Source organism: Canis lupus, chromosome 6 (genome assembly GCF_011100685.1).
Source record: "Canis lupus familiaris isolate Mischka breed German Shepherd chromosome 6, alternate assembly UU_Cfam_GSD_1.0, whole genome shotgun sequence".
NCBI classification, from domain to species: domain Eukaryota; kingdom Metazoa; phylum Chordata; class Mammalia; order Carnivora; family Canidae; genus Canis; species Canis lupus.
In genome coordinates, this window is record NC_049227.1 from 6,443,517 (window position 1) to 6,464,125 (window position 20,609).

Below are 20,609 nucleotides of genomic sequence, written 5' to 3' on the forward strand. Positions count from 1 at the left end.
CTAAAAGGAAGGTCACTAAAAATTCTCAATTTTCAACTCTGGCAAATGAAGTCCCTCAAACCTTCTAGTTTTTATTATTATTGCAAAGAACCAGGGCATTAAAAGACAATTTTTTAAACATTGTTACAAATTTAAGCACTCCAGTAGACTTTAGCCCTCTGGTGGGTCTTTCCAGTGTCCTTCCAATTGCCAGGGGCAGGGGCTCTTCCCAATCCTCACTCTTAATCAGTTTGGAGAAGATACTCTCCAGACTGGGAATGAGTCTGTCTCTGTCTTTATTGATACCAAGTATATTCTCAGGATCCAACTTTTCTGCTATAAAGCAACCCCTGTCTCAAAGTACTAGAATAATAGGGGTTCAAATAATAGGGATTCCTAGTAAACCTCAACAGTTTCCTGCCTCTGAACCTACTCCCTCTTGTCCAGGCCCTTTGACAGATATGCACCCTTTTCTCCTTACTTCCCCTGCTCCCTCCTTTCCCTGAGCCAATATTTTTTTTTTTTTCTGAGCCAATATTTTTTAGAAAAGTACCATGCCAGAATTTCTTTCTCTGATAAGGGAGGAATAATTCCAAAAGTTGACAGTGGTCACTAAATTAGCCAACCAGGAGAAATAAAGAAATAAAGAATCCTTTGACATGTTTCTGTACTTTGTCTCTGATGGTACTATAAGTCAATCTGGGGACACTATCGGATCAGTGACCATCTTCTTTATGGGCAAAATCTTCAACTGCTACTGGGAGAATTCACAGTGCATCTGCCATCAAAATTCAAAGAGATGCCTCAAAACCTCTTCCCATAATTAATCAATGCCCTCTAAGAGGACCTTCAAGGCATCCAGCCCATAACAGATAAATGACAAGGCTCAGGGCCTCATTATGTCCTGCATGAGTCCCTGTAACACCCCCATTTTACCAGGGAGAAAACCCAACAGTCAAGCATGGAGATTTTCCCAGGACTTCAGGGCAAGAACTAACAGTTATCTCTCAGCATGCTGGTGTTCCCAACCCCGATGGGCTACTACCAACATCCATTCCCAGTGAAAGCAGATTTTTCACTGTAATTGATCTGTGTAGTCATTTTTCGTATTCCGCTCATAAGGATAGCCAATATCTTTTTAAAAAGATTTTATTTATTTATTCATGAGAGACACAGAGATAGGGGCAGAAACATAGGCAGAGAACCAGGTTCTCTGCAGAGATCCCCATAAGGACTCGACCACAGGACCCCAGGATCACAACCTGAGCCAAAGGCAGATGCTCAACCACTGAACCACCCAGGTTCCTCTAGTCACTATCTTTTTGCCTTCACTTGGAAGAATGGAAATATACCTGGACAGTAATATCCCAGGATTTCACACAGTGCTTCTTATGTTAAAAGCTGATTTGGATAATAGAAAGTTTTCTGCAGGGGCACCTGGCTGGCTCAGTAAGCAGAACCTGAGGTCGTGAGTTTGAGCCCCATGTTGTCTTAGAGATTACTTAAGGAAATAAAAATACATTAAAAAATTTTAAAAGAAAGTTTTCTGCAGGATCTACTTTGTTGAAATACACAGATGGTTTTCTTCTCTGCTCCCCTCCTCAAACCTCTTCATGGGAATGAATACAGCACCCATTTCTTAAGACTTTTGGTCTTGGAGGGACATAAAGTCTCCAAAGAAAAACCATAGCTTTCCCAAGTTTAGGGTAGATACTTGGGGCATCTGATCTTGGAATAAGGTCTAAATACGGACCCAGATGAAACCCCTCATAATTGCTTACCATTGATAGATGACCTTTTTTTAAAAAAATATTTTATTTATTTATTCATTAGAGACAGAGAGAGGCAGAGACATAGGCAGAGGGAGAAACAGGCTCCCTGTGGGGAGCCCGATGCAGGACTCAATCCCAGGACCCCGGAATCACGACCAGAGCTGAAGGCAGGCACCCAACCACTGAGCTACCCAGGCTCAAAAATAAATAAAATAATAAAATAAAATAAAATAAAATAAAATAAAATAAAATAAAATAATAAAATAAAGATTATCACTCCCTGGGAACCCCTCTCAAACATTACAGTGATCAGGGAACCTATTTTACTGGTCAGGCGCTTTAACAAGTCTGTGCTGTTTGGCCAGTTCTATGCTTTCAATCTTCAGGATTAGTGGCATGTAATAAAGGGTCTATTAAGACTTGATTGGTGGGGCAACCCAGATGGCTCAGTGGTTCAGTGCAACCTTCAGCCCAGGGTGTGATCCTAGAGTCCCGGGATCGAGTCCCACATGGGGCTCCCTGCATGGAGCCTGCTTCTCCCTCTGCCTGTGTCTCTGTCTCTCTCTCTCTGTCTCTCATGAATAAATAAGTAAAATCTTAAAAAGAAAAAAAATGTAGAAACCCCCCCAAACATCTTGACCTAAAGCTGTTGATCTTCTAAATCTCAAATCCACCCCCTTGGGAACTCAGACTCTCACCCTTTAAGATAACATCCAAAATACTCAGCCTCTTCCTCCTTTGACCCACAGTTGATAAAAGGAGATATACTTTAATAATATAAAGGCCTAATTAAGGTCATTTTTCTATTAAAAATGACCATGCTTTGATAGGGCAATCTTTTCACAGTGCACTCTCAGGAGACGATCGATGCCCTTATGTATCACACCTTGCACCCTGGAGACTTCGTCCTTCCAGAAAGACCCATCATCTTTGCTGGAAAGGCCCATATCAGAAACTGCAAACCAACCCCGGGACTGCCAAACTCAAGGGAATAGGCTCTTGGATTCACATGATGCATCTAAATAAAGCATCAAAACCCTGGGGTGCCTGGGTGGCTCAGTTGGTTGAGGGTCTGACTTGATTTTGGCTCAGGTCATGTCTTCAAGTGTCATGGGATTGAGCCCTGTGTTAAGCTTCACACTTAGCATGGAGCCTGCTTGTTCCTCTCCTTCCCCCTGCTTTCTCTCTCTCTCTCTCTCTCTCTCTCAAATACATGGATAAAATCTTTTAAAAAATGCATAAATTCGGGATCCCTGGGTGGCGCAGCGGTTTGGCGCCTGCCTTTGGCCCAGGGCGCGATCCTGGAGACCCGGGATCGAATCCCACATCGGGCTCCCCGGTGCATGGAGCCTGCTTCTCCCTCTGCCTGTGTCTCTGCCTCTCTCTCTCTCTGTGACTATCATGAATAAATAAATAAAATATTTTTTAAAAAATGCATAAATTAAAGGCACCAAACCCTGATGGGACCTGTACATTATCTGGTGACCTGGAAGCAAAGATTTCCCAGAATTGAAGCAGAGGGCATCTGACAAGACAATTTTTCCAGGATGTCCGGACCAGGCCTGTATGCCTTTTTCTCTTTTACATGGAATGGAAATGCTTTTCCCTGCATTTCTCAATCCTTTGCAAAGGGGAGAACCTCTTCTTTTGATTATGGGTCTTCAGGAAGAGCCTCAAGATCCCAGGACAAACTAATTTTTCACTTGCCTTTTCTGAAGGCTTAGAAGGTTCAGAATTCATAAAAATCCTTCTTTCAAACTATTAACTGCAAAAAATTAAAAATTTAAAAGATAAACTATTTAAAATAATAATAATTTGGGCAGCCCAGGTGGCTCAGCAGTTTAGTGCCACCTTCGGCCCAGGGTGTGATCCTGGAGACCTGGGATCAAGTCCCAAGTCAGGCTCCCTGCATGGAGCTTGCTTCTCCCTCTGCCTGTGTCTCTGCCCCTCTCTCTCTCTCTCTCTCTCTCTCTCTCTCTCTGTGTGTCTCTCATGAATAAATAAAATCTTTTAAAAATAATAAATAAAAATAAAATAATTTTTTAAAAATAAAAACCAACTGTTAACTGATGATGGATTCTTATTCAAATCCACGGTTTCTGAATTTACAACTTTACAGACTGTATTATTTAATAACATTTGTTTTCAACCCAATTTTTTGAAATAATATTTTTATTTATTATTTTTTATTTCTCTTTTTTATTTTTTAAAGATTTATTTATTTATTTCAGAAGGGAGGGGCAGAGAGAGACAGGGAGAGACTCTCCAGCAGATTCCCCATGGAGCAGGGAGCCTCACATGGGCCTCGATCTCATGACCCCAAGATCACTGCCCAAGCCCGGTCAAGAGTTGGAGGCTTAACCCACTGAGCCACCCAGGTGCCCCCCTTTTTTTAATATTTTATTTTTAGGGGCACATGGGTAGTCAGTGGGTTAGGCATCTGTCTTCGACTCAGGTCATGATCCCAGGGGTCCTGGGACTGAGCCCTGTATCAGGCTCCCTGCTCAGTGAGGAGTCTACTTCTCCCTCTCCTGCTCCCCCTGCTTGTGCTCTCTCTCTAATAAATAAAATCTTTAAAAAAATATTTTATTTTTAATCACTGAACTTTACCTCTGTAACTAATAATACACTATGTGTTAGCTAATTGAATTTAAATAAAATTATTTTAAAGATTTGATTTTTAAGGAATCTCTACATGCAACATGGGGCTCAAATTCAAAACCCTGAGAGTACAAGGTGCATGCTCTTCTAACTGAGCTAGCCAGGAGTGCAGAGATAATTTTATATATATATATATATATATATATATATATATATATATATATACTTTTAAGTCCCTGATGTGTTGCTGCTCTGCAAAGACATTAGATATTGCTTCGTGTTGATACCTGCACTGTATCTTCCCAATGCACTTGATTGGTTCTTTCCAATATAATGCTTTTATAGTATTTACTATTCTGCTTTCATGGCTGCTGTAAGCAGTGACTTCCCAGAGGCATCCATGGTCCAGGTTTGCCTTCATAGGGAGAAACTTTTCTTCCCTAAATTGGAACGAGTGACAACAAACATGTTAAGTTGGCTACCTTCAGATCTAGGGTCCCAATGTAGAACCAACATATAGTTTGAAATAGTCGTGTTACTTTTGATTTTGTACTTGTTGCCTGTCAATCTTTCATAAAAACAATGTATCCGACAGGGTGATGCTGGCTCACCCCTTCAAGATGACCTCCAATGCTCATAACCTTGAGAAGATACAGATTTCAGATGGGAAGTACCTGAGAGCTCCCCCTCCTTACTCTCCTTGTTACTCATATGTGGCCCTAAGTGGTTTCCAACTGCTATGCATCTTCCTTCCAATGTGGGACATGACAACCAGAAAAGGTCCTTCCAGGCATGGAGGGACAAAGCCACTTTGTACAAAACACCTGACTCTTGATCACTGATGCTTTCAAAGAAAGATCTTGATCTAAAAGAAGGAAATGTGAAAGTTAATGAAGAGAAACCGCACTGGATTGTACCTGGGATGCTGGAAAGGGAGGCTGGTTGGGGAGCCTACTGCTCCATATCAATTACAGGAAGAATTGTCAATTACAGACCCCAACAGAAGAATCCCAACAAGGCGGAATCATCAGTTATAGGTCCCCAAAAGGTAAGATGTACATATTACATCTTCTATAAAAAAAATCGACCACCCCTGTCACTCAGCCAATGAGAAATCATCATTACCCTGAACACTTGCTTCTCTTTAACGGACTTTTAAAAAATATATTTTATTTATTTGAGAGAGAGAGAGCACGGGCAGGGGGGAGAGGGAAAAGCAGGCTGAGCAGGGAGCTTGGGGGGGGGGATCTAAATCCCAGGACCCTGGAACCATGACCTGAGCCCAAGACAGACACTTAACCAACTGAACCACCCAAGCACCCCTTTAATGGACTTTTGTTCAAAACAAGCCCTCTCTACTTCCTCCTTCTCCATAAAATAATGTTCCTCTCCTTTGTTTGTTGGATTTGACTGCGGTTTTGCTGCAAGTTTGCTCATCTTGGGTTGCGATTCTCTTTTCTCGAATAAACTCATTTTTGCTGGTAAAATAACTGGCAGTTTTACTTTTAAAGTTAATAGGAGCAAGGGCACTGCAAGTAATATCTCGGATTTTCCACTTTTGTCTAGATCAAACCTTTCACCACCCCTTCATTAAGGTGGATCACAGCACTCACTCTGGCCCAGAGGGAGGGAAGACAAAGCTCTGCAGGAGGGGAATCAGCGAGGAGGAGGGACTTCTGGGAGGGGAATGCAGCTCTGCTCAAGTTACCCAGGATCAACCGAGGAGTAAGACCTGAGGGAGCTGCAGGAGGGCTGGAAGTGAATTTGAGTTGAGCACTGCTTTGGGGCATCTTCCCGGTGCCCTTGTGGGGGAGAGGCGGGCCCCTGGCTTTTGGGCGCAGACCTCCAGGGCCCGCATCAAGTCCGAACTGGGCGCCAGCTAGTGCTGCTGCCGCCGCGGCCCAGGCCGGAGGGACCGAGGAGCAGGTGCGCAGCCCCGGGGGCGGCCGCCCACTCCGGAAACAGCCCCGGCCACGCCCACACTGGGCCCTTCAGGCCCCCAGGATCCCAGCCGGCTGGCAGAGACCCCCTTCCCCGCACCGCCGGTGCCGAGGGCGCCGAACAGGTCGGCGGGTCGGGGAGCGTCAAGCAGACTGTGACTTGCACCCGGCCCCTGCCAGCCCCGGGGAATTAGCTAGTGACCAGTCGGCGACGAGGAGCGAGGGGCGGGGTGGCAGGCCCCGGCCCCGCCCCCCGGCCCCCCCTCCCCGCCCAGCCCTTCCTCCCTGGGCTCCGGGCTCTCGGTAAAGGTGGGAAGAGGGGCCACGTCACTGTCCCCAGGCCGGGAAACGCGGCTCCGCCCCTCCCGCCCCCGCCGCAGCGCTGGGCTCGGATCTAAGAAACACCGGCCCCAGCCCCGGGCCAGCCCAGTCGCCGCCGCCCGCCCACAAAGCACAGGCAGGTGCAGGCGCTGCCCCGGCGCCAGCGGGCAGAACGGAGCCGTTAGCGCGCGCCGTCGGTGCCTCCGTCCTTCCGTCCGTCCGTCGAGGCATCGGTCGGCCGGCGCGCGGCAGCTCCCGCCCAGGCCCAGCGGCCACGGCCCCTCGTCGCCCCGCACCCTGAGCCGCCGGGCAGAGCCGGCTTTGGCGCGGCAGCCATGTCCATGGGCCTGGAGATCGCGGGCACGTCGCTGGCCGTGCTGGGCTGGCTGAGCACCATCGTGTGCTGCGCGCTGCCCATGTGGCGCGTGACGGCCTTCATCGGCAGCAGCATCATCACGGCGCAGATCACCTGGGAGGGCCTGTGGATGAACTGCGTGGTGCAGAGCACCGGCCAGATGCAGTGCAAGGTGTACGACTCGCTGCTGGCGCTGCCGCAGGACCTGCAGGCGGCCCGCGCCCTCATCGTCGTGTCCATCCTGCTGGCCGCCTTCGGGCTCCTCGTGGCACTCGTGGGCGCCCAGTGCACCAACTGCGTGCAGGACGACACGGCCAAGGCCAAGATCACCATCGTGGCGGGAGTGCTCTTCCTGCTGGCCGCCTTGCTCACCCTGGTGCCGGTGTCCTGGTCGGCCAACACCATCATCCGGGACTTCTACAACCCGCTGGTGCCGGACGCGCAGAAGCGGGAGATGGGCGCGGGCCTGTACGTGGGCTGGGCGGCCGCGGCTCTGCAGCTGCTGGGGGGCGCGCTGCTCTGCTGCTCCTGCCCGCCGCGCGACAAGAAGTACGCGCCCACCAAGATCGTCTACTCCGCGCCGCGCTCCGCCGGCCCCGGCACCAGCACAGCCTACGACCGCAAGGACTACGTGTGAGGGGCAGCGGCGGGGAGCCCCCAGCACCCGTCGAGCTACAGCGCCCCTGTCCGGCGTGCAGCCTCTCTCGGAGACCAACCCACTCCAGACGCCCCGAGCTCTCCCACGGGACTGGGAGGGGCCAGCCCGGCGGCCCCTTCCCCAGCGGCAAGCAACCTCCCGCCCCCCCCCCGACCCCCGGCCCGGGGCCAGGAGTGGGACCACGGCGCGGGGGGTGGGAGGACCAGCCCGCACGGACAACGAAACCTTGCTCCTCTGGAGCGCGAGGCTGGGGTGGCCGCCGCTGCTCGCCAACCCCGTCGGTGGCCGCGGCCCCAAAGCCCGCGTTGGGCAGGGACCGGCAGGCAGTCTTGAAAAGGGCCAGTTGATATTTTTCAATAAAAGCCTTTCGTTTTGCATTTGCGGGCGCCTCCTTGTCCTGAGGGCCGACAGGGCCTCCAACCTCCCTGCAGAACACCCCACACACTCAACCCCCCCACCCCCACCCAGGGTTGGCCTTGGCTGGATTCTGCTCTCCCGTTGCCCAGAATGAAGCTTAGAGAGGGCAGAGGTTGGGTAACCGAGAAAGTGGGGTTGGAAAGGGCTCGGTGCGCCCTAGGTGGCCGTCTGGCCTTCTCACTGAGGATTCAGATGTTGAAGGCCCCGAGCTGGAGAGCCGGGCATGGCTAACAGCGCGCTCGGTGGACCAAGGCGTGGGGGAGGTGGGAATAGTGTGTCCGGGGCCCTTGTCTCTAGCCTGTGCCACCTGGGTTTGTCCTCGGAGTCCTCCCCGGTGCCGCGGAACAGCGAATCTTCCCTGTGCCTGTGAAAGAGCGCATTCAGTGGGATGATTTCATATTTGGAAGAGAACAAAACGTCCTATTGTGTTCCTAAAACACAGCATCAAGAGTAAAGCTGGGCAGGATCTTCTCCCCTAGAGATGAGAAAGGGCCCTCATTCCCTTCCCTGGACCAGGAGAGACAGAGAGAGAGAGAGGATTCGGGACCCTCTGGCGGCACTCTAGGGCTTGAGTTTAATGAGGCTTGGAAGCACTTGTGTCTGGGAGACAAGCAGGAGGTTTAAGCAGAAGGAAAGGGGGCCTGTACCCCAGTCCAGGGAAAAGTGATCCCTTAAGGCTGGACAGACAGCAAGGTGTGAGAGAGAGTGGGATAAGGCCCAGGGGCCCAGAGGAAGCCAAGTCATGGAGTCTCATGTGCAGAATTACAAACTTTGGACTTTATTCCAGTGTTTTGGGAGTCATGGAAGGAGATACCTGGTCAGATTTATGCTCTAAAATATTGTCTCCAGCACACTCCAGAGGAAGTGGGATTCAAGGAGGGAGATGAAGGTGGGGATACCATCTAAGAGGCTCCGCAGCCATCTCTATTGAGATGGTGCAGCCAGAAACACAGCAGGGGCAGTGGGGCCGGGCATGCAGCTTGACCGGGCCTGTGAGGAAGCAAGGGAGCAGGGCTTGAGAAGTATTTGGATATATGGGGTGAGGGAGAGGGAAAAAATTAGGGTAACTCCAATTTTCTGCCCTAGGTCACTGATTGAATGGCAGTGCCATTTACCAAAACAGGAGACCAGGTTATTGGGGCAAGATGACGTGTTAGGTTTTGGGTTTTTTTGTTTTGTTTTGTTTTTGTTTTTTTTTTTGTTTTTTTTTTTTGTTTTTTTTTTTTTTGAATGCACAGAGTTTGGCATGCCTGGGGGACCTCCAGGCAGAGACTTCCAGGAAGTGGCAGAACGTATAGAGAGAGCTGGGACTCAGGAGTCGTAAACATGACTGTTATTAGCACACAGGTGGCACCCGAAACCAGGAGAGTAGATGAGGTCAGTCTAGAAACAAAAGAGGAAAAAAAAGGGTTTCAAGAGATGGGCGTTGGTAAGGGTGTCCAAGGTTGTGGAAGTGGTCAGGCCGGACAAGGCCTAAGGAGTAGCCCTGGGATTCAAAGCAGCAAGGTGATCCCTGGTGGCCTGGGCAAGAGGTGTGTGGCAAGCAGAAAAGTAAGTGGAGATGAAAAGTAATATCAGAGCATGTTGACACCATGTGTCCAAGAGCTTTGCTTAAAAAGGGAATCTAGGGACGCCTGGGTGGCTCAGCAGTTGAGCGTCTGCCTTTGGCTCAGGGCATGATCCTGGAGTCCAGGGATGGAGTCCCACATCAGGCTCCCTGCATGGAGCCTGCTTCTCCCTCTGCTTGTGTCTCTGCCTTCTGTGTGTGTGTGTGTGTGTCTCTCATGAATAAGTAAATAAAAACTTTTAAAAGGGGGGAGGGGAATCTAGGCCAAGTTAGCAAATTGACAGGGAGCGAGAAGGGACAGGTATTTGGGATTGGAGAGATTTGGGATTATTTCGAAATAGTTATTGTATCTCAAACTTCTTTGCCTGCAGCAAAGCTAAAGCAAAAGGTCCCAGGGGTTGCCAGACTTTTCAGTAGAATGCTCCTCCACTCAGCTCCCCCCCAAATTCCTTAGTTAAGAAATACTGACACGTTTTCACCCTTTATGACCCAAAGAAGAGAAAGGAAATTACTATGAATAGTAAGAACATCCCAGCTTTAGGTCATTCTCTGTAAGATTCCAGGAAAGGACGAGGGGTTGGGGTTGGGGCTTTGATTAGCTTTGGGGGAACCACTCTTCTAGCCTGGGGGCAGGGGGAAGAAAAGGGGAGAGTGACCTTGAATCTGAAGAGGAGGAAATGATGAAGCGATCCTAGGGAGACCTGGAGAAAGGGGATGTGGGCTCTGGAAAGGGGGAGGACTCAGAAGGGGTCTCAGTGAGGGGAGGGGGCCCCGTGAGAGGGAGGGGCTCAATGGGGGGCTCAATGGGAAAAGGGTCAGAGAGGGAGCAGATTTGGCAATAGGAAGTGAGAGAAGTTTCTCTGGGCTCATCTGGGATGGAACTGGGCAGGGGAGTACCGAAGAGCTAAAGGGGTTGCATCTGCCCTAAACCTCCACAGTCTCTGGCCAGGGGAATGCCAGGGGAGTGTCCGGTTGGGCCAAGTCAGAAGTGAGGGGCACTGAGTGACTTCTCTGTCCCAGAGAGCCCTGCAGGTAGGAGCAAGATTATTCATTCACCACCAGCTTCCAGAAGGCAGCCTGAGCATAATGTCTCCTGGCCACACTAGGGCAGAGCTGCAGCTGGGGCCTGCGGTCAGCCTGCCCACTGCAGCCCACCCTCCAGGACCACCCCAGCCAGAGGATTTTAGCGGAAAAGGGAGACAGACCCTTGGGTGGGTCAGCCCCTCCCCTGGCTCTCTGGTGTCTCCCCGAATCTGGGCTCCCCTGGGGCCTCCTGGGTATAGTGAGGTATCCTACCCCATCCAATGCTCCCCCAACCACATGTACACACACCCTTGCCTGGCTTCTGGGTCTGTCCTAACTCAACCTGTTTTTATACTTTTTGGAGTTTAGGATCCAAAGAGGGTGGTGGCACTTGAAGCAAACAGACCACCAGCTGAAGAGAGTCTCACAGGAGGGATCCAGGAAGACTTCAGCGGGGGCGGGAGGAGAGACAGGCATTTGGTGTGAAGGAACAGCCCGAACTGGGAGTCTGTGGTTTCTAGATCGTCCCTTTTCCTATGTGACTCTGAGCACTTGTCTTCCCCTTCCGGGTGTCAGTTTCTCCACCATTGCAACAGGGGGGTTGAACCAGATGATCCATCAGGGCCCCCTAACTTGTCTTCTCCATCCCCATGTTTATCCTTATCACCCCCTGCTGAAGAAAATTAGAACCAAACTGACTGGGTGAGCAGGGCAGTTCACTCCTCTGATCCTCTGAGCCTCTGAGCCTCGGCTTCTTCATCTACAAAATGGGTGTGGTAATAGCATGAGGCCATGTTGAGGTTTAGCTGAGCCATCGTCTGAGTTCCTGTGCAGCCTATTCCCACCCCATCACAGCACTATGTGGTTTTGTTTCTCGTCAGACTTCTCCACCAGGAGGTCATCCTCCAAGGTCAGGGGCACTGTCCTGAGCTTCTGTCTGGAGCTCCGGGCATAGGCCAGCACCCCTTTGTGGAAAGAAGGCACACCTGTGTGCTTTCGTGCCTGGCCCCATGCTAGGTACACAACAGGACCTGGCATGCACTAGAACCTCAACTAATGTGAGGTGGTACTGTGAATGTTTTGGTTTCTTCAGCCAGGCAGGAGCCTGGGAACATGAGGGCAATGGCTGGCTGGGTTGTGAGAACATTCTGGGTTTCTTCAAAATCCACAGCCCCGACACCCCTGCCAGGGCCTGGGGCTCTGTCCCACTCCCCCTCCTACTGTTGTGCCTCAGGCTGCCCTGCTCTAGCCACACCTGTTCTAGCTCTTCCTCCTGCTCAGACCAAAAGCCAAGTGCTTTATCAAACAAACACAGCATTTATTGTGGCTCCCTCAAGGTCTGTGGCAGGCCTGGAAGAACAGACAGTACGTTCCTTCTCCCTCCCTACCAGGGCTCCATTAAAGGTCATCTGTGCCAAGACCAGTATGCTCTCCAGAGCAGGTAAAAGAGAGCAAGAGTACTGCTCAGTGCTCACTGAGCGCCCTTGGGCAAGTCACCGGCCACATCGCACTCTCATCTGTTAAAAGAGGTGATACTGTCGCTGCTCTACTTGATCCCCAAGAGAACCCTGCAAGGTGGGCACTGCAAAATGAGACCACCAAGGCTCACAAGTTGATGGGAGTAGGCTGCAGGCCCTGCCATGTCCTGCCAATTACCAGCTCCTCATCTGTCAGCCTGGTCATTTTCAAGAAGTACCCACCTGTCTTCTTCCCCACTTGCTGCCATGAGTCCAACCAGGCCACCATCGTTCAGGAACAGCCTCCAGAGGCTCTCCTGCCTCCAGGCTCCCTCTCCACACCCCAACCTGGCTATGTCCCTCTCCAAGCCACTCACCTCAGCATAGCCAAGTAACTACTTGTGTGACAAAGTCCTGAATCTGACAACATCGGAAAATCCTTCCAGTTCCCTACCCCTGTATGGCTCTTAGGATCCCATCCAGACCCCATGGCATGCCTCAAGAGCTCCTCCAGAGGTAGAGCCATGGTCACCTCCATATTGTCTCCTCTCCTCCCCAGCCCAACTACCTAGGACCAACTCCTCCAGACACCCTTCAATTCTGCATGAACCCTGCCCTCTCTGGGCCCTGGGCCTCACTACAAGCTCCGTCTCTGTTCTTGGCAATTTCCCCACCCTTACCTCACCCCTCCTGGCAAGCTTAGAGGTCATTTTGTGTCTTTGCTGAGGGAAGCTTCCCTGTCAGCCAGCCTGTTCCTACAGAGTGCTGTCCCTCCAGGACTCCATCATGGCATTTGTCTGGACCAGAATCACTTCCCCCTTTTAAACAATCCCACAGCATTTCTTGTCATCTGGTAATAACATAAGCATAATCAGAACAATATGACCGGGGGGCCTGGGTGACTCCGTTGGTTAAGCATCCAACTCTTGATCTCAGCTCAGGTCTTGATCTCAGGATCATGAGTTTAAGCCCGTGTGGCATGGATCATACTTCAAACAAACAAATAAACAAACCACCAATATGAATAAATGTTTCAGAACTACACTCTCAACAAAGTACATCTAAAAACAAAAACAAACAAAAAAACCCCTGCATTATCTTCTTAACAATTTCTCACTTCATTGACCATTTCAACTGAAAGACACTTTGGAACAGAGTAATATGCTCTCCCTTTAGCATGATTCAACCCACTTGTTTTCTTGACTTTGTTTTAGAATGAATCTCTTCTGCATCAGCTAACATGAGGTGCAGAGACTCATCAAAACCAATGATACAGCCCTCTACACACATGTTCACTTGCTCATAAAGCCACAGCTAAATCTGAAGGATCTAAAGATGAGTTACACCATCGCCTTCTGCATTTTGGCAGTGGCCACAACATACCATGGTGGAAGTTCACGAAGACCACACTAACCTGCATGCTGCCTCCCAGAATTACTTCTTCATTTTGTCTTTCCCCTGCCTCTAAAACATTAGCTCTGCTGGGAAGGCACCCTAAGCACATGTTCACCTTTGAATGCCCCAAGCTTAACCTAATGCCAGCATGGCACTGATGCTCAGTAAATGAGAGACAAGGTTCATATCCAGGGTGCCAAAAGAACAAAGTTGAAGGACCCACACATGTAGATTTGAAACCATATCACAAGGCTATAGTAATCGAAACAGTATGGTACTGGCATAAAGACAAACAGAACAATGAAACAGAATCAGAGAACCCATAAATAAACGGTCACATATGTGGTCAAATGATTTCCACAAAGGTGCCAAGAACACTTAATAGAGAAAGAACACTCTTTTCCATAAATGGTGCTAAGAAAACTGGATATCTTCATGCAGAAGATGAAGGTAGACCTTTATATAATACTACACAGAAATTAACTCAAAATAGATCAAAGGCCTACACATAAGAACTAAGCCTACTTGGGGCTCCTGGGTGACTTAGTCAGTTAAGCACCTGGATTCAGCTCAGGTCATGATCCTAAGATCCTGGGATGGAGCCACACATCAGGCTCCCTGCTTAGTAGGGAGTCTCCTTCTCCCTCTCCCTCTGCCTCTCCCCCCACCCTGCTTGCTCTCTCGCTCGCTCGCTCTCTCTCTCTCAAATAAATAAAATCTTTAAAAAACAAAAAACAAAAAAACAAGACTCTCGGGATGCCTGGGTGGCTCAGCGGTTGAGCGTCTGCCTTTGGCTCAGGGCCTGATCCCTGATTCCCGTGATAGAGTCCCTCATTGGGCTCCTTGCATGGAGCCTACTTCTCCTCCCTCAGCCTATGTCTCTGCCTCTCTTTCTGTGTCTCTCATGAATAAATAAATAAAATCTTAAAAAAAAAAAAAGCTAAGCCTATAAAACTCTTGAAGAAAACACACTGCAAAAGCTTTACAACATTGGACTTGGCACCAATATCTTGGCGGTAACACCAAATGCACAGGAACAAAAGAAAAAAAATAGCAAATTAGACCGGATGAAAATTTAAAACTTTGTGCATCAGAGGATACTATCAACAGAATGAGAAAATAACACACACAATGGAAGAAAATATTTGCAAATCATATCAGCTGCTAAGGGATAAATATCCAAAGTATATAGAGAACTCCTAAAATTCAACACCTACAAAAAGAATCAATTCAAAAACAGGCAAAAGATGTGGACAGACATTTTTCCAAAGAAGATCTATGAATGGCCAACAAGCATATATGAAAAGATGCTCAACAGTACTAATAATTAGGGAAATGAATATCAAAATCACAATGAGATACCATTTCACTCCCATTAAGATGGCTAATATGGGGCACCTGGGTGGCTCAGTAGGTTAAGCATCTGACTCTTGATCTCAGCTCAGATCTTGATCTCAGGGTCATGAATGAGATCAAGCGCTGTTGGACTCCACACTGGGTATAGAGCTTACTTAAAAAAAAAAAAAAAAAAAGGCTACTATAGAAAGAGAGAAAGGAAGGAAGAATAAAAACTGTTGTTGAAGATGTGGAGAAATTAGGACCCTTGTGCACTGTTGGAAAGGTAAATTGGTAGAGCTGCTGTGGAAAGCAATATTGTGGCTCCTCAAAAAAATAAAAGCTAAGGAAATAATATAAATTAAAATTTTAAATTAAAAATAGAACTACCATGTGATCAAACAATTCTACTTCTGGGTATTTACTGAAAAGAATTAAAAGCGGGGCCTCAAAGACATGTTTGCATACCCTTGTTCATAGCACTATTCACAATAGCCAAGGAGTAGAAGCAATGCAAATGTCCATGTAGGGGTAAATGGATAGCAAAACGTGGCCTATCCATGCGATGGAATGTGATTCAGTCTTAAAAAGGAAAGAAATTCTGACACCTACTGCAACATGGATGAACCTTGAGGACATTATGCTCAGTCAATAAACCAGTCACAAAAAGGCAAGATGTAGCTTTTCCTATTGCGTAAGTCAATTTGACTTGGGTTTTGTTTTTTTTTTAATTTTTATTTATTTATGATAGGCACACAGTGAGAGAGGGAGAGAGGCAGAGACACAGGCAGAGGGAGAAGCAGGCTCCATGCACGGGGAGCCTGACGTGGGATTCGATTCCAGGTCTCCAGGATTGCGCCCTGGGCCAAAGGCAGGCGCCAAACCGCTGCGCCACCCAGGGATCCCCAACTTGGGGTTTCCAGCCAAAGATGTCCTAACCAGTACAACTGGGCTGCCATAAAAAAAAAAAAAAAAAAAAAAAAATCAAGTACAATGTCTCTTGTGAGGTAATCTTGCAGAAAAATAAACAAATAAATAAAATATGAATCTCATCAACCTTCTATATCCACTATCAATTTACAGGGCTTGCTAAAGAGGAGCACAGTACCACAGAGGTCAGCAAAACAGCAACTGGGCTCTTCAATAACAAAAAAGACTTTTTTTCAAGGAAAAAATTGAGATGGAGGGGAACCTATATATCAAAAGTGACTTAAAGATATATCAGGCAATCACAATTGTGGCCCTTCATCGATTTCTGATTCAAACTCTTAAAGTTGATGGCATGTATGAGAAATTCAACATTGGAACACTGAGTAGATAATTGATAATCTTAAGGAATTATGACTTCTTAAAGTATGTAAATGGTATGGTGGTTTATGTTTAAAAACAAATGAAAAAAGCCCTTAGCTTCCAGAGAAACATACTGAAATATTCACAGATTTAATGGTATGAGCGTGAGATTTAGTTCAAAATCATGTGCACGGGACGCCTGGGTGGCTCAGCAGTTGAGCATCTGCCTTTGGCCCAGGGCGTGATCCGGGAATCCAAGATCGAGTCCCACATCGGGCTCCCTGCGAGTAGCCTGCTTCTCCCCTCAGCCTGTGTCTCTGCTTTTCTCTCCCTGTGTCTCTCATGAATAAATAAATAAAAGCTTTTAAAAAAATCATGTGCAGGTGGGAGAACACATACATGGGCTATAGATGAAACAAAATTGATCTTGAGTTGATCGTGGTTGAAAATGGCTGATAGGCACAGGGGGATCCACTTTATCCCCCTTCACATATGTTTAAAAATTTTCACAAAAAAAAGTAAAAAAAAAAAAAAAAAGGTAGATCTGCATTGACAAAAATATCCCTCAGAAATACCTTCTTTCTCTTGCAAAAAAAAAAGAAAAAGTTTTCTTGACTTCACATCTCTAAACAAAGGCCACCTCATTTCTCTGCTAACTCCTGATTTTGCTTCCTCCTCCCCTCCCACATGCCAATCAGCCTCTCCTGTCTGCTCCTGCCCCCACTCTGTCACCACTCCAAGCCGCTCCTGGCAAGGTCCCCAGTGGACTCCAGGTTGCCATGGCCAACGGTCACTTTTCTCTCTGGAGCTTACTCTCAGCAACTTTTGACATAGGTGATTGCTCCCTCCTCCTCAGAAAACCTCAGTCCCCTGCCCTTTGTGACACCTCCCTCCCCAAGCCTTCCTCCTCCCACTATTCTTTCTTCCTGGGCCCCCTTCTCTTCTGTGATGTGCTTTCCACCCTTTGACAGTCTCACCCATTCCCAGGGTTTTACCACCCTCCCGCTGCCCGACCTGTCCTCCACGCTCCCCACGCAGGCATCCTGCTGCCTTCTCAGTGGAGGTGGTGGAGCACGGTGGTTTAACAACAGCGTGGCCCCCAGAGCCCACCACTTGGGATTGGATCCTGGCCCGATCCTGGCCTCGCAGCATCCAAGCTTTGTGATGCTGGGCAGTTAATTAGCCTCTCTGTGGCTCAATGCTCTTAGCTCTAAAGAGGATCAATAAATAATACAGCGCTTATGAGGATGAAATCTGTCCATAGACATAAAGCACTTAGAACAGTGTTTGGCACATGTTAAGCACTCAATAAACGTTGACTATTATGATATCTCATGGGCCTCTCGAACTTAACACACATCAGGTACAACTCTAGATTGTCCCTCCCTACTAGTGCCTTTTGGGGAGGGGGGTGGATTTCCTCACCAGCCTTGCCCAGCTCAGTAAATTGCACAATTACCCATGTGGTGTGTCCAGAAACCTGGGACTTGCCTTCAACTCCTTCCTTTCTCTCACTATCTTCCTTTCTACCCATCATCCAATTCTTCATCAAATCCTGCTGATTGTAACTCCAAAACATATCTCATAACTACCTTTCTCTACCTCCAGACAGTCCTATAAAAATGCATGTCTCTCCCTCCTTAAACCCTTCCCTAGCTCTCATTTTGCTTAGAATAAAGACCAAAACAAGACTGATCTTGAGTTGATCATTGTTGAAGCTGAGTGATAGGTATAGAGGGGTCCCATTTTATCCCCCTGCCTGGACTAACACCAGCCTACCTCTTGCCTTTCTCCCCTTGCTTCCTCTGTGCACCTCAGGGCCTTTGCATATACTATTACCTCTGCCTAGAACACTTTCTCCCAGTGTTTATATGACTGCCTCCTTTTTATCCTTCAGATGTCACCTTACCTGAAGCCTTTCCTACCACCCTACTTAATATCTCCCAACCTAATGACTAGCAAACACAGCATTCTTCTCGCAGAACTTTCATATTTGTTTGTTTACAGACTGTCTCCCCCACTGGAGAATAGAAAAGCAGAGGACTTGGGGTTTGGGTTTTTTGTGTTGCTTGAGGAACAGGGCCACATAATTGCCCTATCCCTAGCTTTAAAGTTCATACTTGGCAAAAAAAAAATAAATAAAATAAAATAAAATAAAATAAAATAAAATAAAATAAAATAAAATAAAATAAAATAAAATAAAATAATAAAATAAAATAAAATAAAATAAAATAAAATAAAATAAAATTCATACTTGGCATTAAAAACAAAATTCAGGGAGCCTGGGTGGCTCAGTAGGTTAAGCATCTGACTCTTGATTTTGGCTCAGGTCATGATCTTGGGGTCGTGGGATCGAGCCCCACGTTGGGCTCTGTGCTCACACCTGCTCACATTCTCTCTCTCTCTAAATAAATAAGTAAAATCCTTTAAAAAAATCATACTTGGCATTAGCACGTGCTCGGTAAATATTTGTTAAATGAATTATTGGACTATTGATTTAAAAAGAGTTGGTTGTGGACAGATGTGCAGGGCATTATCACAATTATGAAAGTCAGTCTATGAACTTAGACACACAATGCCATGATTTCTGTGATGCTCTGTTCTGCCCGGGCAGTTGAAGACAAGTTGAACTTCAGTCCTCCTGAGTTCAGGCCACAATTCTAGGATATTCAGCACAGCCAAATTTGCTGGGGATGGGGGGGGTGGTAGTGGCTGAAAGAGGGGCAGGTTGGACAGTATCCAGCCCTCAGGCAACAGCGATCACTGCTAAGACACTGTCATCTTGGTTCAATAGCGCCTTCAGTCCTATGCCTCATACTGTGTCTGCTTTGAGCTTGGAACCAGGGGAAATGCTGCAATCTGCCTGCCTCCCATCCTGCCTGACTTTAGATCCATGAGCTGTTTCTTCTCTGGGGAGCCTGCCCAGAAGCAGATGGCAGACTTCCCCCTCTCCCATTCTGGGCCAAGCTCCTGTCTCGGCAGAGGAATTCCCTTCCCCTAAGGGCTTCAGCTTTTGAAACACACAAACCAGCTTTTCTACTCTTGGGTCAGCCATTATGCATCCCCAGAGGCAATGAGCACAGAAAAGTAGGAAAATGTAGGAAGGAATCAACTAGATTAACATAGAAATACATTATATGCTTGGGAAAGATCAGGGTGACCACCATGTGGAGAGGTGACTAGAAAGGCCAAAATGGACAAGTCCACTGAAGAGTCGGCTACCCCGAAGAGGGATGGGGTTGTGAATTTGGTTGGGAGAGGATGGATATCAGAGTTATTTGGAAGATAAAAATCCATAAGAACTAGGTGAGGGATTGGGTAGGGGAGAGGGAGGTAAGGAAGGCACATCTAGAACAACTCCTAGGATTCTGCCTTGGGAGAGGGGATGCCTCTGCCATTGCGCGTGGTGTTCCCACTTCTGAAACACCTTTCCTCCTCTGCTGTAAGCCCTTTGCCGCCCCGCTCCTCCTCATCCTCTCAGCCTCCATTCAAGCATCACTTCTGTGCAGCTGCCCTATCCGATCCCAGGGCCAGCTGGATTCCTCCTTTTTATGTCCACCTTCCTTTGCATATTTACTGGGTGTGCGATTACACGTCCATTAGTATTCTCCCCACCAGACTGTCAGGTCTGTGAGCAGATCTGGGCTCATCCTTGCATCCCTATTGCCTAGCATATAGTAGGTACTCAATAAATAAAGGCTGCAAAATGCAGTCAGGGTAGGGAACTGGAATATGCCCTGCAGGCTGGTGTTTTTTTCAGGAGAATGGAGGTTGCTGGGTTTCAAAATACATAGACTCCCTCCGCAGCTCGACCCCTCACCCCACTATTCTACGAATCTGTGCTTGTGAGGAGGCTTTAACCAGGGGTACAGTGTACATATGGTTCTGGAGGTAGGAAAAAAGTTGACAGGGTTGCAGCTAGCAGGACCTGTGGGCCTTTCTGGAGCAGAGGAGTGAGTGGAGGGAAGCAGGACATGAAGGTGTGTGGCCAGGGAAGCTTAGAGGGGAGGGGTTATGAGGAAGCTGGAGGTGGCAGAGAGGGGCCCCACAGGTGCTCTGGACACCGGAGCTACAGGATGACCCTGTGCACTCCCTGCTTTCTATCCATGACCCCGGGAGCCTCCCCACATGCTTTGCAGGAAAAAAAAAAAAAAAAAAAAAAAACCTCCACACAGTCCGCTACTGGAAGTGCTCGGTGAGTCTGGGGGAGACACGGGGATTACCATGCCCCTGTGGGAAAGGCTGCAGTAGGGATTAGACAAAGATAATGTACGTGGAATTCACCGCAGCTTCAAAGACGCAGGATCGAAATCAGAGAAGACCGAGCGGCCAGCGCAGGTCGAGGCTGGGCAGGGAAGCACCCAGGGGCCCCCCTCGGGACACGAGCAGGGGTCTCCTGGGAGCCCCGCCCCCGCACGACTGACACCTCGGCCCCGCCCGGCCAGCAGGCAGGAATTTGCCCTGCTGACCTCCCCTGGCACACTCCTGTCACCATGGCG

At 48.2% G+C, this 20,609-nt stretch overlaps 1 protein-coding gene and 1 long non-coding RNA gene across 2 annotated transcripts; one reads left to right on the top strand and one right to left on the bottom strand.

Moving 5' to 3' along the window:
* The first annotated feature begins 6,740 nt into the window (after positions 1 to 6,740).
* Positions 6,741 to 7,748, top strand: CLDN3 (claudin 3). Its single transcript, NM_001003088.1, is given in 1 exon segment — positions 6,741 to 7,748. A coding segment is annotated over 1 exon segment (657 nt). The 5' UTR covers positions 6,741 to 6,948; the 3' UTR covers positions 7,606 to 7,748.
* A 1,045-nt stretch (positions 7,749 to 8,793) lies between these two features.
* LOC102157356 lies at positions 8,794 to 20,581 on the bottom strand. The gene is made up of 2 exons (XR_005360540.1): positions 20,384 to 20,581; positions 8,794 to 9,426 (listed from the first exon to the last, which is right to left on the bottom strand). It is a non-coding gene; the product is annotated as an uncharacterized LOC102157356 (long non-coding RNA).
* Positions 20,582 to 20,609: the final 28 nt, after the last annotated feature.